This window comes from Eurypyga helias, unplaced genomic scaffold (assembly GCF_000690775.1).
Source record: "Eurypyga helias isolate BGI_N326 unplaced genomic scaffold, ASM69077v1 scaffold26302, whole genome shotgun sequence".
NCBI lineage: Eukaryota > Metazoa > Chordata > Aves > Eurypygiformes > Eurypygidae > Eurypyga > Eurypyga helias.
Genome location: NW_010236965.1, coordinates 36,667 through 54,991, shown reverse-complemented (window position 1 = coordinate 54,991; position 18,325 = coordinate 36,667). Strand labels below are relative to the sequence as shown.

At 43.3% G+C, this 18,325-nt stretch overlaps 1 protein-coding gene across 4 annotated transcripts; it reads left to right on the top strand.

The window, feature by feature from the left end:
• The first annotated feature begins 201 nt into the window (after positions 1–201).
• Positions 202–8,175, top strand: FAM122B (family with sequence similarity 122B). Of its 4 annotated transcripts, none has more exons than XM_010147297.1 (9): positions 202–276; positions 1,587–1,643; positions 2,005–2,048; positions 2,141–2,195; positions 2,417–2,518; positions 3,871–3,959; positions 4,511–4,572; positions 6,885–6,981; positions 8,025–8,175. In XM_010147297.1, the coding sequence occupies exons 1-9, from the start codon at positions 259–261 to the stop codon at positions 8,173–8,175; spliced, it is 675 nt and encodes a 224-aa protein (XP_010145599.1). In that variant the 5' UTR covers positions 202–258. The 4 variants fall into 4 exon arrangements, with proteins under 4 accessions (XP_010145599.1, XP_010145598.1, XP_010145601.1 ...); XM_010147296.1 differs by having other exon boundaries at positions 4,508–4,572; XM_010147299.1 differs by lacking the exon at positions 1,587–1,643.
• The last annotated feature ends 10,150 nt before the right edge of the window (positions 8,176–18,325 follow it).

Below are 18,325 nucleotides of genomic sequence, written 5' to 3'. Positions count from 1 at the left end.
AAGCGCACTGTGTGCATCTGCACGGGTTGGCAGGAGGAGCGTGCTCGCCGGGCTCCGTCAGTGCCAGCAGTGCTTCTGTTGAAACAAAATGGATGTTTTCAGTGCGCGGGAGATGGGAGCGTGTATCTCGGTACTATGTAGGTTCAAGTAAAGCCCACCTTAGAAAGTTGTTCACAACTCTCTTTTTTTCCCTCCAGTGACAACTCACAGGTTTTTCAGCCTTATGTGTTGCGAACTCGCAGGAACAGCACAACAGTTATGAGCCGCCACGGTATGGTAAGGAATCTTAAGCACATTTTGTTTACACCTAACATGAAATAATTGGGCTGGAGAAATGAAGTTAGACTTGATTTGTATTTGCACAAGCATCCCAGCAAGCATCCAGGCTGCAGAATGTGTGGTTTTTTTCACCTGTAATTGCAACCTACAGTGAAATAATACTGGTGTATTAACTGTATCTCCCCAAGAAGACAGCAGCAGCTGAAGCTATGTGTGATTCTATTATTAAGTGCAGTTTCAAAGTTAACTTGAACCTGACCATAGGTTAGAAAACTGCTGTCACAAGTCTTGAAAGGGTTTTTTCCTTTCTTGTAAAAATGGTAGAGAGCGCCACAAGTCTTTGACCTGTTTTGTGGGGCTTTTTTTGTCAGAGGCACTCTTTGTTTGCAAAGGCTGAACGCTAGATGTCAGAAAATCATTTAAAGAAGAGTAATTTATTTGCTGGGTGATACTCTGCCTGCTATTATACAAATCTGGTAGTGTACAGTACTGCAGTTACTGAACTTTTCAAAGATGTTGCCTTTCTTTTATTCAGCCTTTCCTTGTCAACTGGGGGATCTGCTCTTTTCCACTAAAATTTTTCTTAGTCATTTGAGGGTAGTGAGGATTAAGTAAGTTCTACAGGTTTTGAGAAACAATAAAGTCCTGAAATATGTGTCTTCTGTTCAGAAAAAAGCAAGATGGAATTTTAGTTCAAAATTTTTGTTTCCATATTTCTTGGAAATAGTCAAAAATTTTGGAACGCAGATTAGTAGGCATTACAGTAGACACATGGGCATCTATCCTGAGTGGGAGCCATTGGCCCATTTGTATATGGTGGTAGCCAAAGTTCCAGAGGAATTAGATAGGTAAAATTGCATGCAATTGAGAGATTGCAAAAGTAAAGTTAGAGAGAGTGCTGTTCAAGACTGAGCTGAAACACTGAGATTTCTTCTTTATAACAGCCAACTGATTGTGTAAGTTAGTGGGAGTTTCTCGTCTTACTTTAGGCAGTTGGGAATTATACAATGTTTGTAGTTCCATCTATAATACCTCACTTGTCCACATGGCATATATAGGTATCTGTATTTGCGATGCTAAGCGGTACCTGCTTGCAAGTCTAAGATCTGTGCCACTGGCTGAGTGACAGAATGAGTTTATAAGTGGTAAAGCAAGTCTTTTCTCTTGAAGGTCAGGGTTTTTGCACCGTCGAGTCATCCACGTGTAGTTGTACAGCTCATTTTTAATTCGCTGCAAATGTAGGTGAATGGAACGTATGCAAGCTGTTGATGCGTGGTTTAATCATTGTGGCTGTCACTTTTTTTCAGTTGTTGTCATCATCTCCCATTCGTATTCCTAGTAGCCGACTTCATCAGATCAGGAGGGTAAGTGTACTTTTTTGTCTGTGTATTTAGTATCACAGTGAAGAGAATTATATGGTATTGAAGTACTTGCATAATGGGAATTTCTTTCCTATTGAGTTTTTCAAGTACTAGAGGAAACTGAGTCCTTTAAAAGACTTAATTTCAACAAGGAAGCATCCTTACAAAGCTTATTGTACTCAAGTTTAAACTACCTTGTATTTTTGAAGTGCAGCAGAGACTGGTAGCAGTCTCTTCATTTTGGAGTGCCTCCTATTGGTCAAATTTCAATTTTAATGGCAAATTATTGAATCATGAGTGCTATTCTGAGTACCTGTGATGAATCAAACGTTATGGGAAAACTTACAACATGTATCGCCTGCAGGAGGAAGGAGTGGATTTAATGAATAGAGAAACAGCGCATGAAAGGTGAGTGTTATTGAAACAAGATGATAAAATAGCCAGAATTATCCTCTTTGGAGCTACTGATAGGACTTTTTTTTTGTGTGTGTGTGTTCTAGGGAAGTGCAAACAGCAATGCAGATAAGCCAGTCATGGGAGGAAAGCTTGAGCCTGGTAATCTTTATAGATGTTTCCTATTTAATTCTGCTTTTATGATCCACTGATGAATTTAAAGGAAAGAGAGGAATTAACTGCGAAAATAATTTAAGATCTTAAGTTAATCTGCTTTAGCCGTTTTGTGCATTTGGCCCAATGACCTTCTGTTAGAAGGTTGTGCCTTGGATTCCAAGGGAATTTCCTGTGCCAGTGTTAAGTTTACAACCTTGTGTTTACAGAGTGACAATGACTTGGACAAGTCTGAGAAATCTTCCTCCCCAAAGAGAATAGACTTCATTCCAGTTTCGCCTGCACCTTCGCCTACGAGAGGAATAGGAAAGGTAGGATAAGTGAAATACCAAACTGAGTGGATGGTTTAGAATTTGAGACCAAGGTGAATTGTGAAGATGTGTAAAATCACAAATTGTTTGATAGTTTGGAAAAAATAAATAAATAGATAAAACCCGCAACCAAGCAACAACCACCCAACCCAAAGCCACGTTTTATAAGAACCAGAGGTTTACCATCCTAGAGCCTGCAGAGTTTAAGCAGAGTGGCGGTTCTGTCACGCTGAATGCTTCCAGCTGCTGCTTTGAGCGAAGTTTGGAGGGATTAGGGTTCTGCTCCTAGGGAAGCTGGAAGTGGTTATTAGAGTAGTCAGGTTTGGACATGACCTTCAGCTGGACAGGTGGGGGATGCTGGGAAAGAAGCACCAACATCGGAATGTGTCATCTGCGTAGAGTACGGGTGTAGGCAAAGACCAGAAGGTGCAAATCTGTGTGGTGAGGACAGAAACATGTCTGTCAGTTATGGAAAGGAAGGTGTAAACTCACTGTGAAGAAGGACTTGGGCATGCTGACTTTGCACGGAAGGCTGATGGCAGACGCTGGAAAAAGGGAAGAGGTAGATTTTTAAACAATTTTTTTCCAGTGAGGATTGGAAAACTGAAACGTAGTACAGGGAAACTGCCAACTATGTTTAAAGGTAGGCTGCTTGACCTTGTTTGTTTTTCCCCATTTTCTGTGGTTCTGCCTTTGTACTGCTTCTGTTTCACTGCGTGCCTCTGCCAGTCCTGATGCATGGAGCTGCCGCATACCAGTGCTGGGTAAATGTGTTCCTGTCAGAACGCTGATGCTGGCAGCTGGTCCTGTATCTTTGGGATCATGACTGCAAAGCAGTAGTAGGTAACTTGACAGAAACATTTTTTGTGCTTAGCTATGGGCATTCATGAGCTAAACTCGGATTAGCTGCAGAAGCACAGAGCTAAATACTTGGTTCTATTCTGGAATATTTTGTTAAAGTTTCAGGTCAAATGTATTTTGAGTGAGACAAACAAGGTTGAGTTTTCAAGTTCCTTGCACTAATTAAGCCCAGGGTACTGGGCTGATGTTCCTAAATGTAACAGGAAGAACAGAAACAAGCGTCTTATTTAGAAAACTGTCTAAATAGATTTCAGATTTCAATTTCATGTGTCTTGTAGGTTTGAATTTTAGGTTAATCTGAGCAGTACTGCATTAGCCAGTATGTTTTTGCAAGTTAAATTTTAATGCCTCCAAGATTGCGTTTGGTCATCTCTGCATTATTCTGTTACTAGCTTTTCTTTATTAGGGGATGTTTTGTTTGGAGCATGGGGGGAAACACCAGAGTATTTAAAAGGAAATTCTGAAGCATCTTAATGTGACTTTTTCTGCAGCAATGCTTTTCACCATCATTGAAAATGTTTGTGAGCAGTAATGGATTACCTCCAAGTCCGATTCCCAGTCCAACAAGGCGATTTTCCAAGTAGGTAACATCTGCAGGTAACAAGTATGCATTGGCTTAAATTCTAGGGCTAGCACAAAGATTAGTTAAAGCTGATGTTAAGGTGTTAATGGACTTTAGTTTTTCAATAGCTGAAGTATTGCCACACAAAAACACTCTGGGAGTTTAGCCTTTACCAACAGCAGCGTTGTGTGGGTGCTGTTGTGGGAGCCCTTGTCAGCTTCAAACGAGACTTAGGAATTTGCGGGGAAATTCCTGGTTACTTAAGTGAACTTTATTAAATTTCTCAGCGTATCAGTTTTATATAAGTATTACACCCAATTTAGAAATAGGTTGAAGTGAGGATGTGATGAAGGTGAAGACCCTAGAAAACTTCCTGCAACTTTGTAGAGCAGATAATCTGTTCTAGCAGGCAGTGCTGTGTACCTGGACTCCCTAAGCATCCCAGTTGTGTGGGAATAGTTTTGAAGAGCATTTCATATGACACGGTTGTGTCGATTTGATGCTAGGGATGGTGGTGGGTGAACCTGGAACCTTTGCAGACCTGACTATCCGTGTTCTCTCTCTAGCAGGAGGAGTCAGAGTCCCATCAACTGTATCAGGCCCAGTGTTCTTGGCCCCATTAAAAGAAAAGGTATGTGTATTTATGTTAGCAGATGTTTTAATATGGAGGTAGCTTTGCAGCTAGGTATGTTTCTCTCTCTTCCAAATGTGTGTTGTTCTGTAAATCTAATGCACTTGTATCCATGGTGCACTGCTGTTTGCCAGTAGCTAGTCTAAAACAGAAGAACTTTAAAAGCAGCTACCTTATTTCACAGTGAATTAAATATTCTGAGTATTAGTAAGTCCTGATATTCTGAAGGGTACCACTGTACCGTGCACACCCTTCGGATCATCTTAGGAATGTTGCTACTCCTGCAGTATCTTCTAAACTTAGTGCTGAATGTTTGTTTTTACTCTGAAAGTTTAGACAGAGAGTGTTTAGTGAAATGGAATAGATCAGTGCCCTTTTCTCCTGAAGGAGGAAAGCTGCATTCTTTCATGGAAGTATTCTGTGTTAGGGATATTCAAACCAGATCCCAGAACAAGTCTCCATAGCAGGACAAGTGTGCCTCTAGCTGTGCTTATCCTTTCTGCGTTTTGGGGTTTTTTAACTTGGGTATTCTCAACTGCACCCAAAGCAAGTCCTTTTATTTTACAAGAGTTATGTTTAGCCTTTGAGAAAAGTACTGGTTTGGAGTTGTTGGGGGTTTTTTTTGGTAGTGGGTTTTGGTTTTTGTGTGGGGTTTTTTTTTTTAGGACTGCTTTTCCTATCAGATAAAGAATTTTGTTTAACTTATGTTGAATTGACAGGGGAGAGAGACAAGTTTTCTCATAGGTGCCAATTCTGTCTTGACTTATTTCTATGAATTCTGGGGGCATTAAAAATTGAACAAAAGTTTATCAAGCTCAGTGATCAGTAGATAGTCATACTTATTTTACTTAAAACATTTTACAGTAGGCTTCAGACAGATTGTATTAAAACCAGTCCAGGTAAAGGGCAAGCTTTCCTCACCCCATCCATGTGCTCTTGTGGAGTGTGTGTTATGAAGTGGAGATAGGAGTTTGCCTTTTTTAACATGAAATAATCAAGAAATTTTCAAAATGGTACTTAACTTTAAAACCTTTAATCCATTTAAATGAACCTAATTTATTTTTCTAAATACATAATCCTGTTACTTTCTGAATTTGAGCAGCAGCTTTGCGGTTCGTACTCTGCAGACGTGACAGGGTAACAGATTGCCACCGTGATAGGTGGAGGGAAGAAAGCAGTGTATGGAGGAACATTTCAGTGCTAGAGGGAATTAATACTGGTAGGCGGTGCGGTGCGTTGTAGCACTGCAGATTTGTCTTTGTGAAATTTCAAGTGGCCAAAGAGTTACCTAAGTTGGTGGTTTGGGTTTTCTTCGTTTTTGTATAAGAGTGAGTATTTTATGAACGTGTTTTGCCTATTCTGCTTGATAGAAGCTGTTATTCTTCCATTCAGAGAAGGGGATGTGTTCCCATGGGCTAAAGGAAATGGCAGTTTCGGGGGGCGTTAAGTCTTGTAAAATGAGTGGTAGCATAATTCTCTTACATAACGTGTGTGTGTATATATATACATACTGGTTTGCTGAAATGCTTAGCCTCTGTCAGCTTTTCAGACTGACACCACAACTGCTGTGAAGTGTAGGTAAAAATCCAGAAAGCTTATTTCCATTTCACATGTTTTTGTTGCCAAACTAAAAACTAAACTGTAGCTGAGAGGGATTTTTTTTCTTTAAAATTGTTGACAACATCATTGATATTTCCAATGTGTCTGTTGTACAGAAGCTGTTAATGAATTAGCTCATTCTGAGGGCAGATTATGCTAAACAGACTGTATGAATTTTCCTTATCATGATTAATCTTTTAATGTCAGTAGACGATTACAGGTACGTGCGCATGACTTTTTTTGTTCAAGTGTACATATGGATCAGAATTTGTTGTACGCAGGAGGGTGAAACTGTGAACCAGGCTGGCGTTCTGATTTTCATAATCACTAGGAGTTTTAATGTCTGTATCCTGGCTTACGTCACTTGCCTCATTGCAACTTCTTACGTAAAATTAAGTCACAGTGATGAATTTGCTTTAGATTATTTTGTCTGACTGTAGTCTAAGTAGCAGGTGCCTGGTTTTGTGTCTCCCGAGGTCGTTGTAGCCCCGCAGGTGCTGCAGCAGTGTTAGTTAGGGAAGGACTGGATGGGTAACCAACTGCTAGTGTCAATGTCGTGCCCGAGTGCTTGGTTTGCTGAATTGGTGGGCTTAACGTGTTATAGATGCAACCTTGCTCTAGTGTGGGACAAACCTCTCTTTTACAATAGACAAATAGGAAGTAGATGTTCCAGAGACTCAAGTGAGTTTGATTATTTGCACTATTTTTCTTAGGTGAAATGGAAACTGAAAGTCAGCCAAAGAGACTTTTTCAAGGAACGACCAACATGCTTTCTCCAGATGTTACGCATCTGACAGATCTCAGTTCATGGTAAAATATTTCATGTGCCCTGAAATGCCGAAACAGGGAATGTGCATTTATTATCACAAGCTTTTTCATTTTGTTTTTGCAGAAAAAAACCCTTTGTCTGTAGCTTGTGCACGCACGTTACTGGGAACTGTTCCTGCGGTATTGTGACGCTGTTCCTGCTCCTTTTGATCGATCCTTCCTGAGCAGACTTTAGCCTAGATTTTGTGCATGGAAACATTTATATTGGATATAGTTGTGACAAATCCCTGTTGGTTCATAAGCAAAGTTACTCTGTCTCAAATGAAGCTTCATCATTTCACTGCGTTGTAGGTGTGGCCATGTAGCATCTGTGGTACTTGCATGAACACTTAGAAAATGTGTGCATGGTTTTACTGCCATCACATAGTTCATGTTGATGCATTCTCGATTTAAGCTGAGTTATTTTTTGTGTCAAGAGTCAGATACTAAGTATTCTGAAATACCAATTCTGTATTACTAGAACTTCACTTTACCTACTGACTTGAAACTGCCTAGCAGTATTTTTTCGTGTTGCTTCCAGCAAAATTGCAAAAGCATCAGCTTATGTGCTCTCTGGAGTCTTGTATCAAGACTGAAATCCAAACACAGGAATTTCTTTCTTACGAGGGAAAAACAGGTTTCAAAATCTTGCTTTGTGTAGTGCAACGTTGAAAAGCACACTGGCTAATTAATGACATCTTTGCTCTGTTGCTGATCAGATGCTTGTGATTCCTTTCCTATAACTTTTTAAGGTTTTGTTCTTGTTATTTTTCATCTCCTTTGTATAACTGATTAAAATCAGAGTCATAATATGTTCTGCATGTTAAAGGAAAAAATTAATTCTGCTCCTCATTCCCGTAAGGAGCATGAATATATATATAACATGCTACAGAAAACAAGGAGTTTTCAGGGCTGCCAGTCTTGCAGTAGAGACTGAGTGGTAGTATAGGTCTCCTACATCTCCTCTCCAAAGGCAAAAGTACCTTAGCTTTGTACACGACGTAATCATGCCCGCGTTACTAAATGACTTTCTTCTTTTTCCCCAGCCTGTCTTCAGATATTCTTGATGGGAGTAGCAGCAGCGTTGGCTCTTCCTCTGACTCGCTGACTAAAGGCAGCATAACTGCGGAGTCTCCAGTAACGTGCTCAAACTCATGCTCCTCATTCATCTTAATGGATGATCTCTCACCCAAGTGACTTACTGAGTCAGTGTCTGGCTGTGCTGTTCCCTCACTGTACGCTCGTGCAGAGAAATGAACTCTGATCCTTGAACCATTAACGTGAGGATTATTAAAAGGAAAAACCATAAATGTAATCCTTGGTGACTTTCCAGTGATTTTTATTTATCCATTTAATGGACATTGTAGACCATATTAATGTCTGGTTTTGCGAATTTATTTTTTAAAAAAGAAAGATGTCTGCTCAGATTATACTAACTTTTTGCTTTCAGGAACTTGCATACACTTTTTGATTCCGAGAATAGGTATCTACCTATTATAATGTTGCAGTTTTTAGGAAAATACTTCTATTGTTATCGTGGTCACTATGTCTAGGGAAATCACTTGGTTCGGAAGGATTTGAAAATACTAATTTATGCTCTGGCACTTCTACCATTGAGTAAAACCATTTTCCTTGCTCTTTTTCAGTCACTAGCCTCAAATTCTCTTACAGAAGGGAGAAAAACAATCTTTTCTTAGTGCTGCTAGTCTTTTTTTTATTACTGAAGACCACAGTGGGTCTGGAAATCTCACTTTATTATGTTAAAAAAAAAAAAGAAACCAAACAGCCCACAATAGAGTATCTAATGATTGGCACTTTTGCCACCAGTGAAGAAATAACAGTGCTCTACAAACATGATTAAAATAGCTGCATAGTTCTCTCCCCAGATGCTTTATCCTACAGATTGTATGAAACAAGGTCAATATTCCAAAAGATTTGGCCAAGGAGAATGAATCCACGTCTCGATCTAAGACATACAGTGCAGATAACTGAGTTATTTAAACTACTGTGTAGGAGAACCGCGTACGGCACCGTCGATGTCTCCTGTGGCATTGAGGTCATAGGTATTTTTGTGCCTTCGGGGACATTGTTACAAAATCAAGGAATGTAAACCAGAGGGGTGGGTGGGAAAAGTCCTTTGTGTACAGCTTGTTTGTAGAGTGCTTACCAGAATCTGTCGTGGATGCTGCTTTCCTTAGTGTTCCTTCCCGAGGCGCGTGCTCCGTTGCGAGGTGCTGTGGGCAGTCCTGGCTCTGCCGCGAGACGGCAGCCAGAGTGGTCGCTGTGGCCGGCGCTTGGACCTGTGCTGGTCACGAGCAGGGCGAGCAGCTAGCAGACGTCTGATTTCTAAGGAAAGGCTTAAAAGTTTGGATCGAATGGGAGCTCTGCAGATTGTTTGGCGAAGGAGTTACTCTTTGAGCTGTGAGTAGTCTCGACGCAGTACCTTGGTCAGTCTGAGGTAAGACAATAGATATTTTACTTTTTAAAGACTTTAACGGGGCAAAATAAATCCGTTTGTAATCTACTGTGTTATGCTATTTATTATTTATAACTATGTAAAAAGTCTGTGGTGATGAATTATAGTATTTTTTTATGATTGAGTAAGTTTTTTATGTTCGGTAATTGCTGGCTGGTTTGTATTTAATACGCAACGTTTGTCTGCCAGAATCATAAGCTTCCATTTTTGAATGTTTGTAACATAAATGCTTTTGTTATCTAAAAGTACAACTTTGGATCTTTCTGAAAGAAAATAGCACTGAATTTAAAGCAGGATTATGTGCTTTAGAAGTGAGCACAGTCTCTGGCAATACTGTCTGGCTGAAGAGGGGAGGGGGCGAACCGTAGTGTGTTTTGTTCTGAAGAAGCCGTTGAGTTTCCAGGAGACATGTACATACCAGATTATTTTTAAAGGTGTTTCCATTAAATTGTAAGAAGTACCAAAATGGGCCAACAGCGGCACTATTCTTTGTATTCACCATTTTCACCTGTGGAGCAGTAGTTCCCCACCTCAAATAAATGTGCATATTGTAAAATACTGTCCATTGGTGCCATTTTTAAATGAGCTCTGCAGTACTGAATGTTAATTTTATTTGTATATGCACAGTGCTATTTCTTGAACTTCTGATGTCTTAATCACTTTATTTTTTTTTTTATTCGTGCTTGTACCTTCTCGATGCTAGGAGAGGGCTGCTTTTCCGTTGGTGAAACGTTGCTAAGCGCCCTGTGATCAAATTCAACCTGCTGCCTCTGCTCCGGTTTCACTCCACCGTGCTCTTACTAGCGCTGTGCTTGGGGAACCTGGACAAGGGGTGGCAGAAGGGGGAAACCTGTCGCATGCTTTCTTAAAATGGAAAGAGCGTAGCTGCTGCGTGTTTTTGGCTGACTGACCTGTACCACTGATGTAGTCCAGACTTGTTTGTTAGTGGGGGGTTGTATATAAGCGCTGGCTGTTGTAAACAGTAGAATGTACACTTCATAAAGCAAACGCACAAATATTCGCTCTTGTTACAGCATTTTCTTTAGTGTTCTGGCTGTTTCTGCTCTTCAGAGGACATTGCTCCTCTCCGAAATGAGCGCAATGCGCACAGGCTGCGTCCGTTGTTTCGGAACGGATGTCGCTGCGGGATGGAATAAGTCCCATCCAGGACCGTGTGCTGTTCCACACACAGAGCTGTCGGACCACTGGTTGGTTTCAAAGCTGAATTTCGAATGCTTGGGTAGCTGATGCTAACGGCCTGTGAGTCGCTGCTGCCGACCGAATCGATGGTTAGTGCAGCGCGGATGCCAGTGCAGTGTGCTCTGATGACAAGTGGCGTTTCTGGGTTTGCTAACTGCCTTGTGTGTAATGAATTGGTTGTGGCTTGGGGGAATAAGGCCAGCTGGTGCTGGTAGTCAGCTTGAATATGTAATTATTGACACTTAACTCGATGACAACTCCATTCAGGCTGGACAAGGCTTGGAGCAGCCTGGTCTAGTGGAAGGTGTCCCTGCCCATGGCAGGGGGGTTGGAACTGGATGGTCTTTAAGGTCCCTTCCAACCCAAACCATTCTATGACTTCACCAGACTGACTTGTGCTGAATTGCCATGCTGAGTGTCTGAACTCCTGTCTTTCCTACCCCCTTCTCTTTTTTTCCATAAGGAGCCATTAATGCATATCTACTGCTGATAACTTACCTTTCTGTTGTAACTGTTGAGAAGAAAGTTAAAATACCAGCGTAATTCAAGCAGCGTTTTGGACAAACTATTTTTAATATGTTAATTAGCACATCATTACGGCGTTAGTCAATGAGCTGTACAGAGTCTAGCCCTGCCTTTAGATTGTATCCGAAGCATGCTGAATCCTCATTTCGTGGTCTTAAAATGCTGGAAGGATTTTACCAATGGTTTAGAAAAATGTGTGTGTCAGCTGTGGAACTCTGTATGTTTTGATAATATCAAGTGTTCCGAATCAGGAAATGGATCACAGTATGCATGCTTCATTCTCCTTCATTGAATTTCAAATTGGGGAACGTGGGCCCAAAAGCCTGTATTTAAGGGGCTGGTTTTCTGACTGTATGTGATTAAATACTTTCTCCTACAATGAAAGTAATTAAACTGTCAGTGGGTGAGGATGTAAATCTGAGTCCTGCAGACTTTATTGGAAAACTCCATTCTTGAAATGCACAAAGAAAGTTATACTGTATAAAAACAGTGAAGTGGGATTTTTTTTTTTAATTTATTTTTTTTAAGTAGTGACAAAAATAGCGTACTCATTTTAACAGCTCTAAATGCTAAAAGCATTGGCACGTTTCTCTAGACATAACCTTGTTGGGGGCTGTTTGTGGAGGTTGACTTGAGCAGGCTTGAGTGGATGTGGAACTCTTGTATTCCAGTGCGCAAACACTATAGCCTAGTCTCGGGGAATTATTTTTTGCAAATATTCCCATTCTTATCTGTAGACCCTGCTAATATATTGTGTGGTAACAAGGATGAGGACTTGTTTTTCATGGAGGAATTTCATCTGCGTATAATCTGCCTGGTAACTTCATAATAAAAAAAGCTTTGCATTAATATGGGTTCAAATATTTCATGAAGTCATAGGACTTTCATTTGCCTTCTTGGAGTAAAGGCCAAGAAATATTTTTGGAGCTATACAAACTGCCTCTTGTATTCCAAGGTTGTTAGATAAATGGCAACTGTCCATAGTGGGGGAAAAAAAAAAAAATGGGTAAAACCCTGTCTGGATGGCCGGGTCTAAAGAGCGGTGGTGGATGGAGTGACACCCCATTGGTGGCCAGTCACCAGTGGCGTTCCCCAGGGCTCAGCACTGGGCCCAGCTCTGTTTGATACCTTTATCAATGACCTGGACCAGGGGATCGGGTGCACCCTCAGTCAGTTTGCAGAGGATGCCAATGTGGGCAGGAGTGTGGATCTGCCTGAGGGCAGGAAGGCCCTGCAGAGGGATCTGGACAGGCTGGATCCGTGGGCTGAGGCCACCGTGTGAGGTTCAACCAGGCCAAGGGCCGGGTCTTGCCCTTGGGCCACAACAACTCCCTGCAATGCTCCAGGCCTGGGGACAAGGGGCTGAGAAGCTGCCTGGTGGAAAAGGACCCGGGGGGTGTGCTGGTCAATAGCGGCTGAATATGAGCTGGGATGTGCCCAGGTGGCCAAGAAGGCCAGTGCCATCCTGGCCAGCATCAGGAACAGTGTGACCGGCAGGGATTCTCCCCTGTACTGGGCACTGGTGAGGCTGCACCTTGAATCCTGGGGTCTGTTTTGGGCCCCTCACTAGAAGACGCTGAGGGGCTGGAGTGTGTCCAGAGAAGGGAACGGAGCTGGGGAAGGGTCTGGAGCACAAGTCCTGTGAGGAGCAGCTGAGGGAGCTGGGGGTGTTCAGCCTGGAGAAGAGGAGGCTCAGGGAGGACTGTATCGCTCTCTGCAACTCCCTGAAAAGAGGGTGCAGAGAGAGGGGTTTGGTCTCTTCTCCCAAGTGACAAGTGATAGGGCAAGAGGAAATGGCCTCAATTCGTGTCAGGGGAGGTTTAGATTGGATATTAGGAAGAATTTCTTCATGGAAGGGGCTGCCCAGGGAGATGGTGGAGTCACCATCCCTGGAGGGATTTGAGGTGTGTGGATGAGGTGCTTACGGGCATGGTTTAGTGGTGGTATTAGCAGAGTTACATTAATGGTTGGACTTGATGATCTTAATAGACTTTTCTAACCTAAACGGTTTCGTAATGCTGTATTAAGTGGAAAGGAACTCTGCCTACCATTCAATATTGCAATTTCTGAGATGTGTTCCATAATCCTGAGTAACATCACTGGTGTAAGTTGGGTCATTGAAGGTACCAGATGACCTAGTGAGAAGGACGTCGTAACTACCTGCTTTGACTATAAATTAGAGTTTTAGCCTTGAACCTAGCTTACCCACATAATTTTCAAATGAAAAATGTGTTTTTCGAGCAACTGAGACTTTCATGGGGGTCTGCGCTGCTCAGAGTTACAGAACACATTCCCTGTTGGCAAGCCTAGGACCCACCCCCAAACGAGCGAGCTATGCTTGCCAGTTGGAGTAGCAGTTGTCTCTGTTTTAGCTGTCTTTGGAGAGGGCAGGGAGTTGGTGATGGCTTTCCTTAAGGGCTGCTTATCTCATTCATGGCTAGGACCTTTGTCATCACGCTATAAGCAAAAGTAGATGGTGTTTTAGGGCAAGTCTGTTTTCTGAGGGAGTGAATAGGCTGCAGAGCCGGCTTAAGCACGATAGCCTGGGTTTGCTTCCTGCTGTGGATGAAGAGTCTTCACATCATAGTGACTGGGCTGCCATTCCTGTAAATACAAATGCACAAAACTTCCACTTCAACCTTATACAGGTACCTCAGGGCTATCCTTTTTTTGTGTACTGGGCACTTAACGGAAGTCTCCTGTTTCAATCCAAACCGTTTGGCATTAAAGCTGCTTTTTATTACTGGCTTTTAGATCCTAAAGCCTTTTGATACGGAGCCTATTGGGCTTTGGGTTTGAGTCTTGCCTCTGCATAGTGCGCCAGGGCCAACGTTTTCTTTGTAAACCTGGAGCAATTTGTTCTCCTTGCGTTACGAAGTTTGGAAGCGCAGGGTAGGTAGGTTCTCGCTGTTAACAAAGAATGCACGGTAGCTTTGGTGATCGCAGAAGGTTGTGGGGCTTTAAAAGAAACGAGACCTGAAAACACAGAACAAAGAAACACCTGGTTTTAGTAAACCGATACGGCTAGCTGGGTACCAGGCTCTTTTTTAAATGGAAGCGATAGGCTTTTGAACGTAGATCACCGCAACAAAATCCAATACGCTTTCACCCCCAAACACTTCTCCTGATTGTAAAGTAAGAACTTGCTGCTGAAAGGCCACAAGTGGTGTTCATCTCTGTCAAATAGCCAGGCTGTCTCGCGTTGCCGAATGCCGGTTTGCGGTAACCATCTCCTGTGATTCAACAGGCCTGTTAGACACCAGGCTGTCTGGCAGTTCCACTCTGCCCAAAAAGCATCATCCTACACTGTGCAATAATTCAAACATCCTTAGTCTCCCTTACCTTATTTCTGAGGGCTGTGAGATTTTTTTTACCTTTTATACCAATACAATTATTTGCTGTTAATTACTGTAGGTTGACTGTCTTACCAAATAGCAGTAAAATCCCTGGTGGACTTTGTGGGCTCTTGCACGTGTCTTTTTTTGGGGTGTAACAGAAGTTGGGATTTTTGATTATTTTTCAGATAATGCAATTCTGGAAGAATTTTCTATTGTGCTTTAATTCTGCAAGGCATTTGGATATCGTTTACGCAGAAGTAACTCATATTTTAAAACATGATTCAAATGAATCTTGAGGAAAATAACATGAGCTTTTTTTTTCCAGAAGTCGACTGGTTTAACCCTTGCACCACCTAAAGAAGCCTCCTGCATTCTGCCACGGTCTCCGCCACTTTTGAACTTTCCCCAGAGTTAAGTAAGCTGGCAGAAGTACCCGGCTATTATTTGTGTTGGGGTAGTTTATAATGCAGATTACGAAAACCCTATTGTGCCAGAACAAAAAGATATTTTCCTTGTCCCGAGTAATTTGCAATTTAAATTTGCCATGGGAACTGTAATGGTTTATCAATGCGATGCATGGTCAACAATTTTTTCGGTATGGAAAAGTTAGGATACGCAGGCAGGAGGCAGGCGGTATCAGCGACTATGGGCCAAAATACTATAAAGAAAGTAAGTAAAGTTAACTAGTCCAGAATCTAAATCTAAATGTTGGATCTGGTCTCTGACAAAGCAAACCCTTTGCTCTACAAGCCCCTAAAATTTTGGAAAAACTCAGCTACTGCCATGAACTTAGCAGCTTACCTAGTTAAGTGTCAACACTTCTCTACTTATGACCCGAACCTCCAAGAATTTGGAAGAAAAATAAATGTGAAAGGGAGAGCTAGAATAAAAATGCCTCTGTGCCTATGATGTATGAGTATCGGTTTGAAAAATGATACAGAGAACAAAGAACAGTGAGCTAGGACAAATGTGCTTTAAATAAGAGTTGGGGATGTGCTACGGATAGTACGTGTAACATCTTGTTCGTGTGCAAGAACAGACTGTGAAAGAAACAGCTCTGTGTGGGAGAAGCGACATCAAAGAGCCTGAAAGAACTAGCACTGTAATAGGAAACATTTGCCTTTCGAGGACTCTTATTGCTGCTGGTCACTTCTTCCCTCCCCCTGATTTTTTTTCCTCTCCTGTATTAAAACGCAGCCGCGTGAGCAACGTGAGGCAGCGTGGGCCAAATGGACAACAAGGAAGGGGATGGAGGGCTGGCTGGATTTGTGTGGACTTCCACAGCTTCCCTCTTGCCCCCGTTACACTCAGTTTGCGTCGGCCTTGAAGGTTGTAGTTGTGCTTGTTGGCCAACCAGAGCAAGGCGGGCCGCTCTTCGGCAGCAGAGTTACTGAGGGGGATCGCCAGCTTCCATCAGGTGTCAGGGAATGTCCTAGGCACTAGTGGGCAATACTCTGCACTGGGGGTGGAGGGGAAATGAGAGGAGAATTGAGGGTGTAGGAGTAGGACAAAGACGCCCAAGAAGCTGTGGGTGTAGCGGGAGAGCATGGGGGACTTGGTGAGACAAGGGACTGTAGAGAGCACCATAGCAGAGCGGGAGGAGGAACGTCACCCAGCAGCAAGGGCAGGGCATGGCGTGGCACGAGGGTGGTGGTACTCCTTGATACGGAGAAATCAATGGTTTTCCTGTGAGGTGTCAGTTATCCCTGTTGGCGTCGGAAGGCTCGTGCTGAAGGGTTGTGGTTGAGCTGTATGCAGACAGCAAGCCAGCCGTGCCCCACCACCTCTCACAAGGTGCGAGGGTGTATCTTGGGGAGATACCAGGTGTATCTTGGGGAGTATCTGGAGCCTCTCAGCCTGGCTTTGCACTGGCACCAAGGAACACAGCGCGTGTCGTACTCACGATGAGCGCGCGAGCCAGAGTGCACCACGCGCACCTCGCGGCGCTGGGTGCTTTGGACCAGCTGTGAGCGCTCAGTGATGAGCTGGATGGCCACGGGATGGCGTGTCGTGGCTTGCAAAGCGCAGACGGCGTTTGATGAGCAGCGCTAATACCGAAGTGCGTCTGAACTGTGTCCATCCCCAACTTCTACTGCTGGAAATTTCTCATGTTTTCTTTCTTTTCGCTCACAATGTAACCTCTTCCCTTCAGAATAAGTGCTAACTTTCCAGAGCGAGGTTTGGTCTATGTTGTATTAATAACGTTAAAACTGATTTAAAAAAAGGCAGGCGCTCTTTGGCTGTAAGAATAACAGAATCCCATGCTGGAGGAGACTTTGATCAATTTTACTGACAACCTGAAACGAATGAAAAGGCCCTACTCACAGCAAGAGAGCTTTCCTAGGAGTATATTGCACATTGGCTGTTTTCCCAGCCCCGTGAAGTCTTTTAGAAGCGTGCTGTGCCATATTTCAGTTGGTTTTAGGGAATTGCAGTGCACAAGCTGGGTTTTTTTTTCCTGAAGCGCTGATGCTGCAGTGTTCCCATCAGACCGCACGCCAAAAGCATCTCTCTTATTTCTCTCTGTGGGCACGTGCAGACGTGGATCTTAGAGAGTTTACAGTGGCTCCAGCTTTGTAACCTGCGGCTCGAGGGAAACATCTGCCTGCAGAGAGAGAGCATCCGACTGCGACGCTGTGCTCGGTGGTGTGTCCAGGTGAGTGCGTGGATAAGACTGGCTAGAACATGTCTTGGTGTCTGATACGGATTGGATTATTTACCCTAAGCCAGGATGCGAAAGCAAGCAAGCACCCACCTCGCACGGTGTGCTGCAGAGCTGCCCGCAGGGCTGCGGCGTGGCTCTGGGAAGGTCCGACTGCTGCCCTAACCCAGCTTAGCAAGGCGGTGAGGGAAGGTGGGTGAGCCTGATCTTCACATGGTGCTTTGAGATCTCTCTGCGGCAAGTACTGTGCAAGGGCTGAGGACTACCAGCATCCTTGTTGCTGGGAGTTCTGGTTTGGCTGGGCTCAGCCACTGGCCCTGTTGTGCCTGTGCTGCACGTCGTTTTGACTTGAGTTGGGAGAGTTTCTCTGCTCGTTCATAGTTTGCCTTCTCCTTCGCACGTCTCCAACAGGAAATGCAGATTCAGCAGGCATTGTATGCTTCAGCAGCCTGCCAGCTGCCTTGCTGAAGCTAATTCACAATTCAAGTCACTCCTGATAATTTTGCTAACAATGTACAGTGATTTCTGAGCTAGATAGCAGCTGAGCTGAACTCCTCGGTTTCCAGCCTGTCAGCCGCATGAAGCTCTGCGTTTACTTTGCAAAGCTCGTGGGTCAAACCTGGTCTTGTCATTTTGTGCTGCTGTGATGGTTCCTAAATTTCTTATTTCTTTAGGAACAACTTTAAGTGAGCATCGTCATTATTATGAAAACTCTCAAACGAGTGTGTGGAGGCACAGAGAAGGCATATGGTTAGTGTTGGTTTAATATGAGCTAGGAATTGAACCCAGCACTTCTGACTTGCAGTTTAATTCTTTGATCACCGGATAATTCCGTTACCCACTTTATAACACGCTGAAATAGCCTGGGAATAACTCCAGTGAAAACAAGGGCAACGTTTTTTTTTTTCTTAGGCCAACTTCACGTGGCAGCCACTGAAAGCGTGCGCTGGAGAACTGGCCCGGAGGAAGCAACTGCGCACTCATGGCTCATCAGTCCCAGCAGGAAACAGCAGGTCAGAGTCAGGGGGAACTTACTGAGAAGCTCATGAGCGAGTTGTGCAGCAAGCACTGAGAGAAAGCATGGCTCAACAGTCAGCAGAGGAACTCGGGGTTCTCTGTCCTCATCCTTATTCCACTTGCTCTCTG